The sequence below is a fragment of the Rhinatrema bivittatum genome, chromosome 4 (genome assembly GCF_901001135.1).
Source record: "Rhinatrema bivittatum chromosome 4, aRhiBiv1.1, whole genome shotgun sequence".
NCBI classification, from domain to species: Eukaryota; Metazoa; Chordata; class Amphibia; order Gymnophiona; family Rhinatrematidae; genus Rhinatrema; species Rhinatrema bivittatum.
The window spans coordinates 273,919,585-273,938,412 of record NC_042618.1 but is presented as its reverse complement, the minus strand read 5'-3'; the positions used below and the strand labels follow the sequence as shown (position 1 = coordinate 273,938,412).

Genomic DNA, 18,828 nt, shown 5'->3' with positions numbered 1-18,828 from the left:
CTCTAGTAGATCTCTCATAGCGAGCTCATCTTTAATTTGTGGGGACAGGCCTTCAAGAAAAATAGCACGGAGGCTGTCCTTTCGTCAATTCAACATGGAGGCCAGCGTGCAAAACTCGATGGCATAGTCGAACAGGGACCACGACTCTTGGTGAAGGTGGAGCAACTCTGAGCTCAAGGTAGCCGAATGTCCAGGCTCTTCCACCTAAAGGCTTGTAAAAACAATTGGATATCCTGAAGAAGTGGATCCCCACGCTCCCAGAGGGGTGAGGCCCACTCCAATGCCCTGCCGTCCAGGAGGGAAATAATGAATGTAGTCTTCATGATACCAGTGGGGATCTGAGCAAGCTGCAGGGAAAATGTATCTGGCATTGATTCAAAACTCCCCGGCAAAGTTTGGGGTCACCTGCATATTGAGGCAGAACCGATAATCGTGCAGGGGCTGCCACTGCCCCGGGGCTAGGTGGCGTACAATGGGACTGGCTCATGGAGGTGTTCAAGGCGTCAAGGCGAGAACTGAGCCAGTCCATGGTAGCTGCAACCATCTCAAGGCATTGCTGCTGCTGCTAGAGCTTCTGTGCCAGGCCAGGGATAGCCTGAAGCCCGGAGATATCTGCTGGGTCCATGGCCTCAGCAAACTGTTACGAGAAGCGGTGGACCCTTGCCAAGACAAGGTTGGTGCCACCTATAGGGGGAGGCCCCAATAGGTCCTCATCATCCGGAGGCAGATGCAGGCGATGGAGACATGACCGGACCTTCACCTATACCAGCCCTCATTCCCCGCAGGTTGAGCCCTTGGATGCTGGGACTGGCAGGACTTAAGCGCGGGTCTCAGACAAAGACGATTCTTGAAGGCAGGAGGCAGAAGCAAAGTCAGGCGTTCCAGAGGTTGGGGCTGGTAGCAGGCAGGAGAATCCAGGAACAGACCAGAGGTCGAGGCATGTGGCTAACAAGAAGAGTCGATGAGTGAGCAGATGGTCAGGGCAGATGGCAGCAAAGCAGAATCCAGGAACGAACCAAGTCAATAACCAGAAGAACCAACTGAGGGGATGAGGAGCGGAGACTGGAGAGGGGCCAGGAACAGACAAGGCAGGGCCAGGATCAGGAACAGGTGAGGCAGGACCAGGAACAGATGAAGCAACCAGCAGCTCTAAGGCAGAGCGAGACCTGTTGCTGAGACATCTACCACTTGCAGGGCCAGGATTAAATAGGCCAATGGCTGCCATGTCATCACTGAGGGCTGTGGAATTTTCCTGCCACTGGCCCTTTACATGTGGGGAAGCAGTGCGCACGCGTACCTAGGGGATCGGGCACAGACCGCGTGTCGGACGGTGTCCCTACTGCGAAGTGGGGAGTCGTGTGGCGGGAGCAGGGCTGGAGGAAGTCTCCTAGGAATGCCTGAGAGAGCCCCCAGAGGTCCCTGGAGCAGTGGTAGGAGCACAAGTCATCCGGCAGCACGGGGGGGTAACAATATAAACCCGCCATGGCACGCTCCTCTTTAATGTTGGCCCTGTCGCACTCCATTCAATGCCAAACAACTCTTGAATTGCGGCCAGGAGAGGAAGGAAACATGAAGCCTCACGTAGGATAACAAATAAGTGATCCTTTGTCAACACACTCATAGAATCTCTGCCAGCCACCTCAAGTATCTTCACAGACAGAAAAGTGTCACATGCCTCTAAATCCAGGTGAGTTTTCTTTTGCTCAAGAGGGGAACAGCCCATTTCATCATCATCATCTAGATCCACAGATACTCAAAGACTGTCAGGAAGTGCTGCACCATGGCATTTATATACAGTGGTGGGCAAGTGGGGACCCTCTGCATGCAATTCTATCTAGGAGGCATTACCGTCTCAGAATGCCACTCCTGCAGTCACTGTAAAAATTCCACCCAGGAAAAGGAGGATGAGTCCATACCAGGCCCATAAACCAATACTTGAAATCCCTAGAGTCAGCCTGTCCTGAAGATGTCTCTGCCTGTGGATCAACTAAGAAGGGGACACCCATATAGGGTTGACTCCAAACCCACTCCCCTCAGACTGAAGGGATGGATTAGCATTGGCACAGCAGTAGAAGGCAAAGGAGCTCAAGCATCCAGTCAGCATTGATACAGGCTCATAAAACACTCTGGCTGTATTGCCTTTTAAGGCAAGGTACACAATGGCCAAGCACAAGGATTTCTTTGACAATGAGGTGATGCTGCCAACTGCCAAGCCCTGCAGTCTGATATGCAGTCAAGCAGACACTCAGCTATACAGAGAAGAAACACGCTGAGACAGGCATTCAGCTACTAGGGCAACTACATGGCCAGGCACATGCACAAATTACATGCACAAAAGCTGCATGCACAAAGCAACATGCGCAAAGCCACACACACAGCTATGCGCACAATACATGCACAATACTCGCTCAGCCATGTGCTCACAATACATATTCAGAAACGTGCCCAAGCATGCACATCATAAGTAAGCACACAACGCAGAACTAGGTGCAAAAGAGGCACACACAAGCACACCGCCACTTGCAAAAAATGTGCAAAGAAACCACTGCGGCCTACCGTGTGATTCAGACACTAAGCCTGAAGAACGGAGTCTAGCCAAAAGGCTACTCAACCTGCCGATTCTTCGCAGCCTCCACACCTCACTGAACTCCCCAGATAAATGAGCAGTCAGATGCCAAACACCAACGCCAAGGTGATACACCCAGTTAAGATGAAAGAGGGAAGAAGAGCCTCACTACAAAATCGTCTTCAATTTTATCTTTTTTTTTTTTTTTACCCTGATGTCAGCCCTCCTTGGCTGAAGCAGGAACAGATCTCTGGCTGCGAGGGAAGAGGGAGAAAGCCTTCACCGCTGAGCCTCTCTCAGCCTGCAAGCGCTACTTGTCTCTTGTTTAAGTCTGTGCCTGAAAAAAGGCTACTGGACTCCAGTACTGAGGGAGGGACACCATCTTATCACCTCAGGAGGCAAGTGGTGCAATCCAGTCTTCATCTTCTCCGGAAACTATGTTTGCTCTTCGGTTCTTTTCTTTTCTTTTTTTTACTACAAGCAATCCCCAGTAGGGAAATGCATGACCACCATCTGCTGGAAAAGGAGAATACTGGCGGGCTGATGTCAGGGCAGGGCTATATATCTGTAAAGTCATTGTTTACTCCGTCTCCATCTGCTAGTAGAGGTGCATAACCCACTGGTGGGAATTGGCCTGCCAGGAAATTAAAATTTTTGTCCTGTTGAGCTCTGTTAAGTCAGGGGAGTCAGGTACAGTCGTAAGTCAAGAGATTTAAGAAGAGCTACAGTGAAGTAATCAAATCTGTGCTCAGGGGGGGCCAGGAATTTAGTCCCCTGATGAATCATGAGCTCATCATTTACACTCACACATACTTTGGCTACTCATCTTATTCTACTTTGTTGAGATACTGAATTCCAGAGCACTGGTAGTAAGGGTAGTTTAACACTTACACTGCCAGTAATCCAGATATTTGTAGAAGGATACAGTAAGAGAAATCTTTAAAAAAAAAAAAGTGAGAATTCTGAAAGGTATTTGGGGGTTAAAAATTGAACCACAACATTAACGGGCAGATTTTCAAAGGGTTACGCGTGTAAGATACGCGCGTAACCCCCGAAAAGCTGCCCCTGTGCGCACCGAGCCTATCTTGCATAGGCTCGGCGGCATGGGCAAGCCCTGGGACGCGCGTATGTCCCGGGGCTTGCAAAAAGTGGCGGTCGCTCAGGTTAGATGGTTTTCTTTTTTTTTTTTGCAGCGTCATGACCCAAAGAAAAGATCAGAAGGGCCGCAGCCCAAAGAGAAACCTGCAGGGCAGAGGCAGAACCCATCCTTCCGTGACCTGAAGAGAGGTCTACACGATCATGGCAGAACCCATCCTGCCATGGCCTGAAGATAGGCCTGTGCAGCCATGTCAGACCCAATTCAGACTCAGCCTAAAGCGAGGCCTGCACCACCATGTCAGACGCCATCCTCATGCGGCCTGAAGAGAAGCCCGCACAGCCACAGCAGACCATTATCCTGACGCAGCCTCCCACCTCCCATTTTACAGGAACAGCAGGTAGTAAGAGCCTTCTTCCATCTCCCTTCCGTCACTCAGGAACAGTGCTGCCATCCCACAGCAGCCAAAGACAAGGCCAAAAGAAAGGGGAGGCCTGAAATCTCTATGTGCATATGCTTGTGTGAATGAGAGAGAGCCTGGGTGTGTATATGAAACAGAGAGAACCTGGGTGCATGTATGAGAGAGAAAGAGCCTAAGGGGCAGATTTTATAAATCTGTGCACACGCGTACTTTTGTTCGCGCACCAGGCACGAACAAGAGTACGCGGGATTTCAATAGATACGCAAGTAGCCGCACATATCCATTAAAAACCGGGGTCGGCGTGCGCAAGGCTGCCCAAAATCGGCAGCCTGCGCGCGCCGAGCTGCACAGCCTGCCTCCGTTCCCTCCGAAATCGGAGCGGCCTCGGAGGGAACTTTCCTTCCACCCCCCCCCCCCGCACCTTCCCTTTCCTTCCCCTACCTAACCCACCCCCCGGCCCTATCTAAACCCCCCGTACCTCTGTCGGCAAAGTTACACCTGCTTCCAGCAGGCGTTACTTTGCGCGCACCGGGCCAGCTGCCACGCTCCATGTTCCGGTCCGGGGGCTGATCCGGAGGCAGCGGCCACGCCCCCGGAATGCCCCTGGGCCGAAACCACGCCTGCGGCGCCGCCCCCGAAATGCCGCGTCACTCGCGACACGCCCCCGAAATGCCGCGTCACTCCCGGCATGCCCACGACACGCCCCTCCATGAAAGCCCCGGGACTTACGCGGATCCCGGGGCTTGCGCACGCCACGGAGCCTATGCAAAATAGGCTCGGCGCGCGCAGGGGGGGTTTGGGGGTAGGTTTTCGGGGGGTACGCGCGTACCCCTTTGAAAATCTACCCTTATATGTGTAGCAGCATGTGCATGTGTTAAATGAGGAGAGAGAGGATAAATATTGTGAGGATTCCCTCCTCCCACAACAATCTGTGGATGACTGGAAATCAAACGTTTCCAGGTATATGAGAGCTGGAGATTTTTAATTCTATTATTTTAAAATTTTGGCAGTTATTTCATGTGTCTACTATATGAAATATTTGGTATTTGGGAAATGTTAGAAAAAATTTGGGAGTTATTTTAATTACTGGTTGCTCGTTGGATGTTGCCTGATTGACATTATTTTTATTAGTATGGTTTTAATGTTATGAATGTTTTATATCTCTTGACTTTATTGCTTAATGTTTTATGAGGAATGATGTTATTTCTGTTTTTCATTGTTGCATTGCATAATAGGCTTGCTGTGATTTCCAGAGTATGTGTGTGAGTGAGGGTGAGTGAGCCAGTAAGCATGTTTGTGAGAGCCGATGAGCATGTGTGAGCAAGATGACTATTTAAACCAGCAAGCAAGTGTGTGAACCAGTGTTTGTGAGTCAGTCAGCATGTGTGTGAGAAAGAATATAAGGGAATGTGTAATGAGAATGAACATATATGTTAGAAAGTGTGTACATATGAGAAGAGGAAGTTTGTGTACACCTCTTATCCATGACTAATCCATTACAATCTCAGGATGACTGTAATCTAAAGTTTCCAGATGGAGAGCAAGGGATTTTTTTTTTAGCCTTAGATTTAATTATTGGGTATCATTTGATGCATCTGCTGTTTTGAAATATTTTATTGATTGGAAAATAAAAAAATTACAATGTTATATATTTTTAATCATTGGATGTTCTGCTCATCAGCTGCTTTTAAATACTTATTATTTTTATGAGTATGGTTTTACTATTATGATTGATGGTTTATATATCTTGATTTTATTGTTGATGTTTAATAAGGAATGGTGATGTTTCTGTTTTTCCATTGTTGCACTGCATACGGAGTCTGTCTTGTTATGGTTTCCAATGTAGTTTTTGTATGCATGTTTCTAGTTAAACTTTATTGTCTCTCTATTCTGTATTTGGTGAAGGTCTGTGTGTTCAGCATGTGTGACTGAGGTGAGATATTCTGGTAGCGTGTAGTTTCTGTGTAGGGATCTATAATAGCTTGGCTTGTTCTGTTTTCCTAATATCTGGTGTATTGGTGTTTTAGGGCCTGGTGTAATATTTGCAATGTTGCCTTTTCATAGATAGGGTTGTTACTGTTTGAGTGCTGGCAGTTAGTGCTACTTTTGTATGGGAGCTTTACTAGAATGCTGTTCAATTTACTGAAAGCTTTCTGAAGGCCAACCTGCTTTACAATTGTCCTAATACCATATGGCTGCAGTGTCTCTTTTTGCACAGATTTTACCTTAGAACAAAGTAAAATCTGTAACTATAAATATATCAATTTTAATTGTTTGTGGGAAGGTGATGCCAGGAGTGTGTGCAAGGCTATAACTTTCACCTATGACACCAAATATCTTTACACCAGCCCTAGCTACACTGGCTCTACAAGAGAAAGCAGGATTCCATCTGGAGCTGTATTACTTTGGGTTAGTGGCACTACTCAATCTTGGCCAAGAATTAATTTTCTCTTTTTATAAGCCCAGGGAACAGTATGGCTCACTTCTGTTCCCCCCCTCCCCTGGAATAGGTAAGTAGAGCAGAGCATGAGGAATGCACTAGAGTGGTGGGAGTTTGCAGTCAATGGGAATGCACTACAATGGTGAGAGGGTTGCAGAGAAGTGGAGGCAAGCTATAGGCACAGGAAGGAAGGGGGTAAGCCAGGAGGAAGTCCTGTGCTGTGTTAGGGAGGCTTCTGTCTGAGGTGACTGTACTGAGTTCTGAGAGAAGGAGCTGGCTGTGGAACCAGCGAGTATCCTAGAGAATGGAATTGGGTAAGGGAGGGAGCTGCTGCAGAATGGGGAAGGGCTGACAGCAAGCAATAGCTTTACACCCTGATGCAGCAGTGCTGGACTGGGGGCATTCACTGTGTCAGCACATAAGCAGCAGCACCACAGTAACATGTCAGAGAGAATGTTTATGTGTCTGTGTGAGAGAAAGAGTGTGTGGGTGTCTTTTCTCTGACATACACTCTGTGGGGTAGATTTTCAAAGGGTTGCATGCGTAAGATACGCGCGCAACCCCCGAAAAACTACCCCTGCCTCCCCCTGCGCGCTCCGAGCCTATCTTGCATTTGCCGCTGTGCCCGGGATCGCGGGCCGGCCATTGGCCGGCATGCGTAGCTTCTTCAAAGGTAAGGGGGGGTTCTAGGTAGGGCTGGGGGGCAGGTTAGGTAGGGGAAGGGAGGGGAAGGTGCGGGGAGCGGAGGGAACGGAGGCAGGCTGTGCGGCTCGGTGCGTGCAAGTTGCACAATTGTGCACCCCCTTGCACGCGCCGACCCTGGATTTTAGAACATGCGCGCGGCTGCGCGCACATGTTATAAAATCGGGAATAGATTTGTTCGTGCCAGGTTGTGCGAACAAATCTGCGCCTGTGCGCAGGTTTTAAAATCTGCCCCATTGTGGGGGTGTCTTTGGGGCTGAGAGAGTATGTGTCTTTGTGTGTGTCAATATGTATATGCCAATAAAGTTTCTGCAATATAAAAATCAGTTTGTGGCTGAGTGTGTATGTGTCTGACACTGGCTAGCAGTGTCATTACTTGCAACTGGTTCAAGAGCCAGACCAGGAATCCAGGATATATCTCTATAAGAAATATAAGCAGATGTGTATTAGGCCCAAACAATTTGCATGGATGAAACGAGGACTGCAGCTCTGCTCACCCCTGGTCTAAGAATGTGCTCAACGTATTAGTTATTTAGGAAAGATGAAGTTTATTTTGGAAATATCTTGGCTCTATCCTGCTGGGTTCCAGGGTCAACTTGGTGCACTTTTGGGAGCTGTTGAGACATGTGCTGCAAGGAAAGTGCACGAGGGCATCAGATATACCATGGGCCAGTTTTGAAAAAATCCCCAGGGCTGAATTTCTCCTGCAATCTGCCCTTGAGTCCAATAAACATATTCCTAAAGTAAAACATACTATTAATCATAAAAAGACACACAAACAGAAAAAATATAAAAGCCAGCAAATATAAAATAAGTGGTTTAACTTTCAAAAGCAAACTTAAAAACCAAGAAGTCTATATTAAGTATTGGTCCAAGAAAACAAACCGGTAACCGATCCAATATGGCTGGCAGCAAAAAAACAACAAGATGGAATCGGTACAAATTGGACTTTATTTAGGGCAAGATTCAATAAAGTCCAATTTGTACTGATTCCATCTTGTTATATTAAGTATTGGTAAGCTGCTAAGAGAAGAAATTATTCGGATAAAATTAGTCAGATAACTTAATCTGAGTATATTCAGCAGCAATTATCCAGTAAAAATGCCTCTGATTAGATAAAGTTATCTAGGTAAGTTTGCCACTCACCAGCTGCCATGCAGCAGCACTGAAATACCCAGCAAACTGTGGAGTGACCAATCAATGGTCTATTCACCTGAGTGACATGAATAAACAAATAATAAGAGAAGCTATAGCTGACAATTGTCCAGCACTTAGTATTCAGCCTAGTAGGAGAATATAGAGCCTCTAGTTCTCCCACTGTGCTTCCTGGAAACTTTGGGAAATTTTGTGGTGGGGGTAAGGGTTAAAGGGTAGGAATTAGGCCATATTTTTAAAGTTAGGAGATGCGGGGGATGCGCATCCCCAAACTTATTTTATCTTGAAGGAGGGAGATCACTTGCCCTTGATCTGTTACCTTTTTTAAAAATCTTGGAAGTTAAAAGGTATGGGAGAAGGAATAGGCCTCTGCTCGGCCCAATAGTTTTTTTTTATTATAGTTGCTTGGATAATGTCAGGTCTGCAATTGTTCTGACCAGAGTTAGGCCTGGATTTATCAAAATGCACTAAATATCTCATGCAATAGGAAAAGGGGCGTGTTTTATTGTAATAGCGCACTTTGCGATAAAAAACCTATCTTAGCACTTCACATAGGTATGGGAAAGTGCCAGAATAGTTATAATTCCTACCTACAACCACTGGGGGGGAGAGAGAGAGAGAGAGAGAGAGAGAGCTATAAGGCCCTCATATTAGGTAGGTATTTATACCTCTATAAGAGGCCCACCTAATTACTCAAGGTGAGGTTTAGGTAGGAGTATAGTGTAGTGACTTTCAGAGTGAGACATACGAACAGAACAGTGCTCTCTTGTGAAGATTTAATGACCTTCGGAGTAAGGAAACTCACCCAAAGATAAGATGTGTGCAATGTTCTCTCAAGCTAGCTTGATGTTACCCAGGTAGAGAGTCCATCAAGCCAATGGGCGTCCGTTTTAATTACTGGCAGACGGCCAGTTATGAAAACAGATGCCGAGTTCACCAGCATCTGTCTTCATAACCAGCAGCCGCGGTGGGGTTACGTTAGCAAGGAGGCGCTAAGGTCGCAAAATTGAGCGTCCGGTTTTCGACCCGACAGCCGCCAGCCGACTTCCAATTTTTTTTTAACTTGTTTTACTCTTCAAGACCTCCGACTTAATATCGCCATGATATTAAGTCGGAGGGTGCACAGAAAAGCAGTTTATACTGCTTTTCTGTGCACTTTCCCGGTGCCGGAAGAAATTAGCGCCTACCTTTGGGTAGGCGCTAATTTCTGAAAGTAAAATGTGCGGCTTGGCTGCACATTTTACTTTCTGAATCGCGCGCGAATATCTAATAGGGCCATCAACATGCATTTGCATGTTGAGGGCGCTATTAGGTTCGGCGGGTTGGACGCGCGCTTTCTGCCCCTTACTGAATAAGGAGTAAGGGAAAACTCGCGTCCAATGGCAGGTAAACAGTGTGCTCCTGTATCGGCCTGATAATTTGTGTTAGCCTGTCAAGACTAATGCAAATATTTAACTACAACTCCATGCAGCTTAGCAAACAGACGCCAAAATATAAGAGCATGCAATTTTCAAATAACCTGTATAGTGGCAAAATACACTGGTGCTTTAGTATGTATATTTACACTAATTTTCAAAGAAAAACAACATAAGCAGTTTTTCTTTGAAAGTGAAAATATATCGGTTAAAGTAGCCATGAACTGTACACCTGCTTCTTTTTGCAGGCCATTGAGCATGATAAAATAGGGCACATATTTGTGAAAATGTTATGTATATGCAATATTTTCCTCCCCAACCTAAACATGCCTTTAGGAATACCTCCAGTCCAGTTAAATGTATGCATGCGGTGGAAGCTCACACTTACTTTTAGTTGCACTAAGAGAGGGAAATTTTAAAACAAGCTGATTTATTACCCAGGTAAATGGCTTTGAAAATTGCCCTCCCTATAACTAGCTTTTGAAAGCTATGCTCCCTTCATCAGATCCGTGCACTTCCAAGTTTACTAACATAGCAACCATATTACCTTGTTTAGAATAAAGATACCAGGGAAGATAGAAGAAAAACATATTGTACAAGCTATATACAGATCAATGAAGATCAACAATGTTGCTGTAATTATGTGGTGTGGCCAAAGAGGTAACAACAAAATATTTATAAAGCTTAATTGAAGGCCAAAAAAGCTTACTTAGAGATACTAACAGAGCCACATAAAAGAGAAGCAACAAAAAACAGCTCCAAGAAACAAGAAAGGCAGTGGTTCAGTGGGATACTCTGATGACGGACTGGAGAAAAACTTGCAGTTTGTCCAACAGCAAGTCCAAAAGCTGTTCTACAGAGCTCTGAAGACATTCCTCAAACAGTGCACATAATCCACATGTGTGGCTCCCACTGAGTCTGCTTGTTATTAAAGAAACCCAATTGTTGCCCCGCTTTCTTCCCCTCAATAAACTTCAAGATACCAGAAGAGTTCAAAATGTTCTAGACAAAAGGTTAAAAAATAGTTCATCTCCGAGTTTTATGTTTGTAACAAGACTCAGGTGCCTGTTTTACTTCAAAAATTGATCACTAAACAAAACTTTAAAACCAAGATTTGTAGCTGAGTAGGATTATTTTCTGATACAATGAAATACAAATCTCCCATAATTCACACTGCAGTGAATTTACAAAACTTTAGGAGGAGAGAGAGAGAAAACTGAACTCAAGATTTGTTTTCTAGTGAATTATGAATAACTTACTTTTTAAAATGTTCTTCAGAGAGAGATGGGTGGTAGGCATGTAGAATTTTTCTAAAATGATTCTTACTAATAATTCCAGTGCCTTTAGTGTCATATGATTGTAGAGATTTGTGGAAGTACTTCCATTTGTCTGCTATTTTATCACAAAGGATGTCCTCTATCTATATTAGTGTTTGAAAAAAATTATTGATGTTAAATCACTATGTGGCAGCTACCATGCAATAAAATACAATGTATATTCCTATTTATAGATGAGCAATAATTAAAGATAACTATATCATTGCATACCGAATCCCAGGCCAGGACAACGGGAACTTCTTTCTTAGTTGGTTTTGCTTCATTTAGCCATTTCTGATCCAACTAAATGAGAAAAATAAAAAAATATTAAGCAAATAATCAGACCAAGTGAGATTTCTGAATCACTCTTTCATTTAGATGGGTATTTCTTTAAAACTACTTTTATTTGTGTAGAAAAACTTTGGCCTTGCTAAACATACATGGCATTTTTTTATGAAAAATGAATTTTAATGTGTTTGCTTTGTGAACCGAGGTGATGGTACTCCAACCAAACATCGATATATAAAACTGTATAAATAAAAAACTGTATAAATAAATAAATAAATGACATACATATGGGGTCAATATTCAAAGGCATTTAGCTGGATAACCCACAAGTTATCTGGATAAATGTCAAGTTTTTGAATATTGAGCCACTTATGACTTATCCAGCTAGCTAGCTGGATAAGTCATTATCTGGCTAAAAACTAACCAGATAAAAAAAAGAGTCATTCCAGACTGGGCCTAAGTTATCTGGATAACTTAATTGATTTTCAGTTCTATCTGGCTAAGTTAGCTGGTTAAGTGTCATTGTTTGGGCAAAAAAAGGTATAGTGTGAACCTGTGGTCCAAACTCCCTCCCCCCCCCCCCTCCCCCCCCCCCCCCCCCCCCCCCCCACACACACACACACATACTTTTCAAATGGCCCTGCAGGGCCGAGCTCCCCCATCCTTCTAAATACATTTGAATTGTTAAAAAGTAAATGTTGTAGGCTCCACAGATCAAGCCCCCCCTTCTCCCTGGTAGGACCATTTGTAAAATTTGGGAGGGAGGGATAGGGCTGCAAGCCCGCAATACATCTTTTTTCCCCCCAAACAGTGCTACTTATTGGATATCTTTTGATGATATATGGTTAAGTGGCAAGTTATTCAGCTACACAAGACCAGAAAACACCTAACTGGTTGTATTCAGACATAGCCGATTAAATTTTAAAGTTGTCCGCCTACATGTAGCCAAATAACTTTAGACAAATATATTAATAGGGTATGTATCACATTGAATATTCAGAACAAGTTATAAGGCTAAAGTTAGCCTTATAACTTGTCTGCTTGCCAGCTTACTGAATACTGGCCTCATGGAGTCAAGGATACATATTTAATATAGAAAATAATACATGTCACTCAGAATTGAAGCATCAATTACATCAACAAAAGTGCATATACATTTTTGAAAGAAATTAATAAGATCTCATAAGCTAGTGCGCTGTATCCTAAGGTATCTTAAGAGTCAGGGAAATTACAAGAACATGTACAACTATTTCTGCTTCATACTTATATACTGTTTAGACAGGGTTGAAAGTAGGAAGGTAGGCTCATTTCAAGCATAATCCACATAATTTTAGAAAGATCACCGCATAGTATTAAAGGCTTTTGCATACTTAATCTGGAAAATTAGGTGCTCCATTACCAGAATCTGCCATAAGTTTGCAAGCTCCTAAATATAGGAGTGTAGTGAAACTAGGAGCCTAAACCTAGGCACTCAGCCCCTAATACATTTTCAAAAGGGCCAATTTAGGAGCCTAACTCCAAAAGTTAGAAACCTTAACTCTTAGAAAATTGACCTCATTGTGTCCAGATGTGCTCCCCAATGCTTGACTGGAGGCATCTATGGTCAAGACTGTCTGAAACTGTGGAAGATGGAAGGACTGACTGGCTAGGAGACTGGACAATTGAGTCCACCATCTCAGAGAGTGGAGGAGAGGAACAGACAGTTGTATTTTGTAAAATAGTGATTGACAGTGTTGATTCCAATGACATTTCAGGTGCCGTTGAGCTGTCCTTGTGTGAAGTGGAGCCAAGGGTGTAACATGGACTGTTGCTGTCATTATCATAACATTTTCATTAATGCTCTGGCTGAAACTGCAGTGCATTTCAAAAGGGAAGAAACAATGAGAAGTAATTTGTTCATTCTTTGAAGGGGTAGAAAGGTTTACCCAATCTTGATATCTAAATATGCTCCTATGATTTCTGATACATTTGCAGACTGTGAGATTTCTCAAAATTTAGAACAAATATCAGCAAGATGAGCATGTGCATGGTAAAATCTGTGGTTTTTCTTTGCCACCTTTAAGGATCTTGTCAATATTAGCCAGTCATCCAGTATGGAAGAAGTAAGACATTGTTTTCCTGACTTAGACAGCAATTAACTGCTAGGTATTTTGAGGAGCTGCAAAAAGGGCAAATAGGACAAACTTGTATTGATAATGGTGCTCTACTACTGTGAACCTGATATACTTCCAGTGATCAATGTGAACAGGTATACTTATATAGGCATCCTTTAGGATTAAGGTGGTTAACCAATCATCAATTTGCAAATAAGGCACAATAGTCAATCAAGAGTGAGTTCATTTTGAACTTTTCTGTTTTCTGATATTGAAGTCCCTCATGTCCAAAATGTGATCGCTCACTTTTCTGGTATAACAGAGGTTGATATTCAAAAGCCATTTAGATGAAAAACTGAAAAGTTATCCGTCTAAATGGGAAAATGGCGATATTCATCACCCTATGCAGCTAAGTTCTAGCCACATAACAAGTTATGTGGCTAGAATATAGCAGCATAAATTAGAGGTGGTCCAGAGGCGGGTGGGAGGCATTTCCAGGAGGAGCCGATTTACTTATGAGACTAACTCTAGTCGCGCCATAGGGCTGTCCTAAAGTTAGCCAGATATACTTATCCAGCTAACTTTAACATAGCTGGGTATATTCAGCGGCACTATCGGAAGCAGGTCTAAAGTTAGCCGGCTAACTTAGTTGGATTACTTTCCCTTTGAAACTTCAGGCAAAGTCTGCTGGTAAAAAGTAAGTACTCATAGACCTTGCACCAATGCAGGCTATTATAAAATTAACCCTATTAGATCAGTGGTGATTATATATTTCCATTTGCTTGTACAAAGGTCTGGCTACAAGCAGAAAATAAAGCAAAGTTGCTTATCTATAAAAGGAGTTCTCTGAAGATGGGGGCATCCTCAATCACACAGATAGGTGATGTCACCAACAATGCCAAAACATCTAACATGTTTCCAGAACATTCTTTAAAGAGGTAGAGTTCCATCTAAGCATGTTTGGCAGTTCTCACAGCCATGCAACGCATCCCAGTTCTGTTATTAAGCTACTAAGCTCAGCTCCAGAACAGGAGGGAAGAGGATATGTATGACTGATAAGGTCCCTGTCTTCAGAGAATATCTGCCACAAATAAGCAACTTTGATTTCCAAAAGACAAGATGCATCATCAGTCATACTACTGGAATACTAACAATTTGGTCTTCACACAAAAAGGCAAACCACAGAGTGGTGACTATTTTTTATGGGTCCTTTTATTTATTTATTTTTTACAGGAAGAATAATACAAAATACTATAATGAGCCCTGTGTGTGTGTGTGTGGGGGGGGGGGGGGCTACCCCTCAAGAATATATTTTCAAAGCCATTGACACTTCAGGAATCAGGTATCAAACAGTAATGTGATGTAAATGTGTGGATTAAATTCCACAGTGCAGCTTTGAAAATTTCTTCTATCTCAGTTGACCTTAGATGGGCCTCTGCCATGGCCATAGCCCTGATATTACGGGCTTTGATATGATCTTCTAATGTCATATCAGCTTAGGCATAAGTGAAAGGAAGCAATGCACTGTCTCTTTAACAAGGTAGCTCCAGGCTTGTTGGGACAAAAAGAAACAGAAAGCCTGATGGACTTTTTAAAGGCTCAAATGCCACAATCCAAAGTGTGAAGGGTCTGTTTGCCTTCGTTGGCATGTTTACCTTGGATTGTAGCACTGCCTGGGGTTGTAGACCCTTTGTGCCGTGGTGTAATTGGTGCCACCTAGTGGATGAACCCACCAGGCTTGCACCAACAGCTGGTGGGACCTGCTGGAGCTTCGTATATACTAGCCGCCTCACCTGCAGGTTGAGCCATTTAGGTCCGGCAACCTGCAGATCTTAGGTGGGTCCCTAGGGTTGCCCAGGAGTATAGCATCAGAGTCCAGCCTAGGGTCAGGACAGGCAGAAAATGGCAGCAAGAAGAAGCAGGCCACTGGTCGGGGCAGGCAGCAGACATCATAGACGAGAGTCAGGCCAATGGTTGTGGCAGACGGCAGACAGCAGAGATGAGAAGCAGGCCAGAGGTCAGGGCAGGCAGCAGAAAGCAGAGACAAGAAGCAGATTAAAGTTAGAACCAGGGAGTTAGTCCGAGGGGAGCAGAAAACATAGAACAGAGGAGGCCAGAAGAGACAAAACAGAAAGGAAAGGACAAGGAGAAGATAGAGACAAGATAGAGATAAGAATATGAGACAGGCCATTCTAGGTCAGACCAAGGGTCCATCATGCCCAGCATCTTGTATCAAATAGTGGCCAATCTAAGTCACAAGTACCTGGCAAGTATCCCAACATTAAATAGATCCCAAGATACTATTTCATATTGCTTAATAGTTTATGGACTTCTCATCTTGGAACTTAGCCAGCTTTCAAATCCCGTTACACTAACTGCTGTAACCACATCCTCTGGAAATGAATTCCAAAGCTTAATTTTGTGTTGAGTGAAAACACATTTTCTCATATTTATTTTAAATGAGCTTCTTGCTAACTTCATGGTGTGCTCCCTAGTCCTCCTATTGTCTGAGAGTAAATAACCAATTTACTTTTAACTGTTCAAGTCCTTTCATGATTTTGTAGACCTCTATCATGTCCCCCCTCAGCTGTCTCTTCTCCAAGCTGAATAACCCTAACCTCTTTAGCCTTTCGTCATAGGGGAGCCATTCCGTGCTCTTTTATCGTTTTGGTTGCCCTTCTCTGTACTTTCGCCAATGTAACTATATATTTTTTATTTTTATTTATTTATTTAAATTCTTTTACTATACCGATACTCGAGATGAGGTCTTATCGTACCGGTTTACAATAGAACAGGGGGAAACCAATTAACAACTATATAGAAGGTAAAGTTACATTAAACAGGGAGCGAAAACATGGGAGCTGGAAGACAGGAAAGATTTTAAACGATAACAACTGGAGAGTGATAAAATGGTCAATGAAAGACAATAGAGTAGCGAGACATAAACAGGATGATTGAGCTCGGCTGTAGATTTATCTTAGGCGATTATTAACATAATATATCTTGTGGAAGGAGGAAACATGGAGAGGTAAGCAAGGTGGGGCGGTGGCAGGGCAGGGACTGAGAAAGGGGAGGGGGGGAGGAGTTGGGGAAGAGGTCGGAGGGTGAGAGTCAATGTTGGTTGATAAAGGTTTCTTCAACGGTAAGCTTGTGTGAACAGCCAGGTTTTCAGTTTCTTTCTGAAGGAGAGATAGCAAATGTTGCTTACCTGATGTAACAGGTGTTCTCACAGGACAGCAGGATGTTAGTCCTCACAAATGGGTGACATCGAGGATGGAGCCCTGTACGGAAAACTTTTCTGTCAAAGTTTCAACAAGCTTTGACTGACACTAGCACACTGGGTGCACTGAGCATGCCCAGCCTGCAATTATCCCTGTGAGCCACAGGTGTCTCCCTCAGTCTCGTCTTATAGCTAAAAAGCGCAAGCGAAACTAAAATAAAAGTATACAGACCCAACTCCGCGGGGTGGCGGGCGGGTTTCGTGAGGACTAACATCCTGCTGTCCTGTGAGAACACCTGTTACATCAGGTAAGCAACATTTGCTTTCTCACAGGACAAGCAGGATGGTAGTCCTCACAAATGGGTGAGTACCAAGCTGAGGATGCCCGGGAATGCACCAGATACACCGCAGATGCGGTGTATCTGGTGGAAATGGGAACGGAGGGCATCCGCAACACCATAATGGGTTCGTGGAAGGATGTTGGGTAGTGAATTGAAAAAAGTAAGAGTAGGCGGACTGGCCAAACATGGAGCATGCCGGCTAGTCAAATGTAAGCAATAATAGGCTGCGAAGGTATGGAGAGGACTCCAGGCTGCAACCTGATAAAAAAGTACAAGCAGCAGTAACCAAAGGGAAGCTGTTAAGGCTAAGACGGACACAACAGTATGTGGATACCCACAGTGTTGTAGTGAAATGTCTGCTTGTTGGTAGGAAAGGAAATATAGACCACTTAATCAGAAGGATTAGGTCTGTGTGGCCACTGGAAGTAGCAGCTTGACCCTTGCATGAAGGAAAGAGTCAAGTGGAATTCACATGGAATGCAGTGCAATGTAGATAGAATGTAAGCGCAGCATTACTGTCCAGGAATGTGGAAAACCCAGTCTCTCCCTAGGGCGAGAGAGAGAGGTTAGGAAAAATTAATAGAGTATTTCCTGAGGAAAGGAGATACAACATCTACCTGAAAAGGATAGAAAGTTGAATGCGTAGAACTACTCAGTGGCAGAGGAACGGAGTCAGGTGAGTATGGAAAGAGTGCATAACTCACGGACCCTGCTGGCAGGAATGACATTAAGAGGGAAAGAAGTTCCCTTGCCAAACTGTGGAAGAGAGGAATGGAAAGGCTCAAACGTAGAATGTATGAGACTTATAAGGAGAATATATATGTTCATTCCGTGATTAGAGAAATAGAGGCGGCTTGATCAGTGGATAATCCATGGTAAGCCGACTCAGAGAGGATTACCGAAAACGGGAACCCAACTCCCAAAACGATACACCTCCTAAGAGAAAGGTGTATCTATGTGGAGGATGTCTGGAGAACAGAATCCGAGGGAGTAAGAAAAAATGGTGGAAAAGTAAAAGGGGTAATACCTCTTTTTTTTTTTTTTTTTTTTTTAGCGTCAGGAGGTAAAGCCTGCCATATTAAACGGCAAGATTTATGTTTAGAAGGTTTTGTGACGCTACCAGAACCTAAGAACATCAGTAAGTCTATGATTTGGGACTGACTGGTGAGAGAATAAAAGGTTACTGATATGATGGATTGAGAAGTATGGGAAAGCATACTGATCTCAGTCAGGGAGTGGGGAAAAGAATACTGAACCCCATCCCAGTTCAACATTAGAAGAATGCTGGCTACGAGAGGCAGCAGAAGAGATATATTGAAGAGGCCTTTGATGGAAGAAAAGGCATCTAAGGGAACGCATAGGAAACATGTGCAGGGAGCAGAACCTGTGCATCGTATGGAATGATGCAGACGCCGAGGAAAGTTTAGTTAAACTCAGCGTTAAAAGATTTGCCCTGTACACATGTAATTGAGACCATTCGAGAGGATAGAACCTACGTGGAGAAGGTCTGATAGAGCGTTCATTAAATCTCTTAGATATGTGGCCCAAGGACGCATGAAGTGAACAAGGGCCAAGGGTAGAGCTGCGCAGCTGTCTAGCAGAGCAGCTAAGAGGTAATGCGTGCTTATGAGTTGGAAAGCACATTGTCCCTATGCTGTCTGTCTGTATGCACAAAGAATTGTTGCAAAAGCAGTATTGGAAGGCATAAGGGCATAACTCATGGGTGCAACGTCCAGGAAGTTTATGAGAAACTATGCTGGAGTGCAATAGATGCA

At 44.1% G+C, this 18,828-nt stretch overlaps 1 protein-coding gene across 1 annotated transcript in view; it reads right to left on the bottom strand.

Annotated features, from left to right (window-relative positions):
• EFCAB6 (EF-hand calcium binding domain 6) overlaps window positions 1–18,828 on the bottom strand; it is a 958,412-nt gene that overhangs the window by 776,469 nt on the left and 163,115 nt on the right. The window contains exons 6-7 of the mRNA XM_029597490.1: window positions 11,343–11,414; window positions 11,055–11,215 (exon numbers count right to left, since the gene is read on the bottom strand). Coding sequence (XP_029453350.1) covers window positions 11,055–11,215; window positions 11,343–11,414 — 233 coding nt within the window. The remainder of the gene's footprint in view (window positions 1–11,054; window positions 11,216–11,342; window positions 11,415–18,828) is intronic.